Here is a 2,805-nt window from a genome sequence, read left to right on the forward strand (position 1 = left end):
TAAGAACATTTCATTTTAGACACAATACTGTCTTTTTTTCTTTTTCGATTAGTGAAAATAGTTACTATTAAAGATGGATCAGAAAAAATGCACATCTCACTGTTTCGATCCTGAATTAATCTGTTTTTAAACAAATCATTTGATTCGATTCGTTAAGGGAGTCACTTGCTTCATTTCTAAATGAATCGTTTGAAATGATTCAATGAATCACTCATTCAGACAGGGTCTTGCTGCCCCCTGCTGGTGGTTTTAGTGTCACATTTATTTATCCATTACAGGCCTGAACCAGCCAATGTACCACCAGCACAAGAACATGCCCAGCAAAATATTAACATAATATCCATATATCATGTCTATATCGCAGTACTAGCTGATGGCTAGATGTGTAAATGGCTCTCCATTTCTTTGCCTCTTCAGTGGCGTTCCTCTTTAACTGGATTGGCTTCTTCCTGTCCTTCTGTCTGACCACGTCTGCGGCGGGACGCTATGGAGCCATCTCTGGGTTTGGACTGTCTCTGGTCAAGTGGGTCCTGATTGTCCAGGGTATGACATAAGACGTTAAATATTACATCATAAAAAACATAGCAGCGGATTCGTTTTTATTGGGTTTTGGATTACAGTGCTAATTATTAGAGAATAAACACCGCTCACCCTTTCCTTTCTGTGATTGAACAGTTTTCTACCTACTTCCCTGGATATTTTGATGGCCAGTACTGGCTGTGGTGGGTTTTCCTGGTTGTACGGTGAGTGTGTATTTTATTTTTTCCCCCATCACATTCATTTATTAAAAATGTATCAAATTTCCTGAAAGTGTGCTCACCCTCAGGCCATCAAAGATTATTTGTTTGTTCCTCAGAACAGATTTGGAGAAATGTAGCATTGCATCATTTGCTCAGCAAAGAATGCTCTGCAGTGAATGGGTGCCGTCAGAATGAGAGTCCAAACAGCTGATAAACACCACAATAATCCACAGCACTCAGTCCATCAGTTCACATCAACGCAACAAATATGTGGTTGGATTTTGACGTGAGAGACAACAGGAGATGATCTTTTTCACCGGAGGAAACCCGCTTTTGTCTTTTTCCAGATGTTAACTGATGGACTGGAGTTTACTTGTGGATTATTGTGATGTTTTTATCAGATGTTTGTACTGCTCATTATGACGGCACCCATTCACTGCAGAGCATTCTTTACTGAGCAAGTGATGCAATGTTACATTTCTCCAAATCTGATCTGATTATTAAATTTTATTTGTATTTTTTTTGTTTTTGTTACACCAGGATTCCTGCTGTTCTTCCGGGGATTTGTTAACTATTCCAGAGTGCGCAACATGGCAGATCACTCCATGTCTACTCTTCCTCGAACCCGAGTTCTTTTTATCTATTAGGTAAATCGTTTTTTTTTTTTTTTTTTTTTAGATGGGTTTATGTGTGTGCATTGCATTAGGGGAAAATCGATTAAAAGACAACCTTTCAGTGATTTTGAAATAATTGTGATCATGGTATTAAATTGAAGGTGAAGTGTTTTCTCTTTGTTTGACTTTGTAAAATAAATTATAATCTCAGGATAATTGCAAAATGAACAAAACGGAAAATAAAAGAGAAACGCCTACAGCTTTTTTTTTTGATCTTCAGGACATAAACAACAAAAGTGCAAAGAACACGTCTGCTTCAGACGCCCTTGTTGTTTGCATAATGCAACTAATTACATTGGCATTTTTACTAAAGCTTTCCAGTTCCTCCAACCATTAATCAGTGCTTAATTCAGTCGTACAGTATACATTCATTATGCAGTTAAAAACTACTTACATTTGCATGTGCTTCATCAATAATCAGCTTCTGTAAAATTCCCAGTCACCGTTTGTTTCTTTTGGGTTTTCTCTTAATTTGTGGCAAGGTTGTAAATTTACTTTGAGTAAACCTAGTGAGCTAGAACAAGAGTATGTATATACAGTATACGAGAAGAGAGATATTAAATGTTATAAACATGCACTTTCAAGATATAAAAAGAATAAGATCCTTGTAAAGCCAAAATTATATGAAGGCAACGTTTATTCAAGAAATGTCTGCTTGTTTTAAGTTACTGTCACAAAATGGACCAAAATAGACTTATTGTATAATAGATTATCTTAGACTGATAGCAGTTCAATATATGGTTCCGAATTAAAGCACATCTGGTTATGTAATGCGCTTAATCAATCAGTATGAGTTACAGATATCTTATGATGCCAAATGTAGCAGTAGATGGTTCATTGATCTTTTCGTTTTTATTTGTATTGAAGGCTTCAGTGTGGGATAGTGTTTCACGATGTGTTTGTGATTTGTATGTTTTACACTTGTCCTGTAACTTTTAATAAATGTAACATCTATGGCAACACCACAGATCACTCGTGCATTTGTCATTATTATACACTAGCACTAACGGTTTGTGTTTCGGAAGATTTAAAGGTCGCCTTCTTCGTGATCCGTGTTTTAAACTTTAGTTAGTGTGTAATGTTGTTGTTAGAGTTATAAATAATATCTGTAAAATTCTAAAGCTCAAAGTTCAATGCCAAGCGAGATATTTTATTTAACAGAATTCGCCTACAAAAACGACCCGTATGGACTACATCTCTAGTTCCTGCTGTAATGACATCACTAAAACAGTTTTTTGACTAACCTCCGCCCACATTAATTCACCAAAAAGGGGGCGGCGTGGTCTTGTTGCGCTCCGACGGAGAAGAAGAAGAAGAGCTGTTTGTGTTTGTCGCCATGTCGTTTGAAACGCTGTTATTTTCATCTCGGAGTCCAATCACTTTTTTTGTGT

The 2,805-nt window shown here is 36.6% G+C and overlaps 1 protein-coding gene and 1 long non-coding RNA gene across 2 annotated transcripts in view; both read left to right on the forward strand.

Annotated features, from left to right (window-relative positions):
* Positions 1-735, forward strand: part of LOC113078128 (NEDD4 family-interacting protein 1-like) — a 6,448-nt gene extending 5,713 nt beyond the window's left edge. Inside the window, exons 5-6 of the mRNA XM_026250438.1 lie at positions 418-543; positions 676-735. Coding sequence (XP_026106223.1) covers positions 418-543; positions 676-704 — 155 coding nt within the window. The 3' untranslated portion in view covers positions 705-735. The remainder of the gene's footprint in view (positions 1-417; positions 544-675) is intronic.
* Positions 736-1,214: 479 nt separating this feature from the next.
* LOC113078129 (uncharacterized) lies at positions 1,215-2,381 on the forward strand. Its single transcript, XR_003281454.1, has 2 exons — positions 1,215-1,387; positions 1,635-2,381. It is a non-coding gene; the product is annotated as an uncharacterized LOC113078129 (long non-coding RNA).
* Positions 2,382-2,805: the final 424 nt, after the last annotated feature.

The sequence above is a fragment of the Carassius auratus genome, unplaced genomic scaffold (genome assembly GCF_003368295.1).
Source record: "Carassius auratus strain Wakin unplaced genomic scaffold, ASM336829v1 scaf_tig00024341, whole genome shotgun sequence".
Taxonomy (NCBI): domain Eukaryota; kingdom Metazoa; phylum Chordata; class Actinopteri; order Cypriniformes; family Cyprinidae; genus Carassius; species Carassius auratus.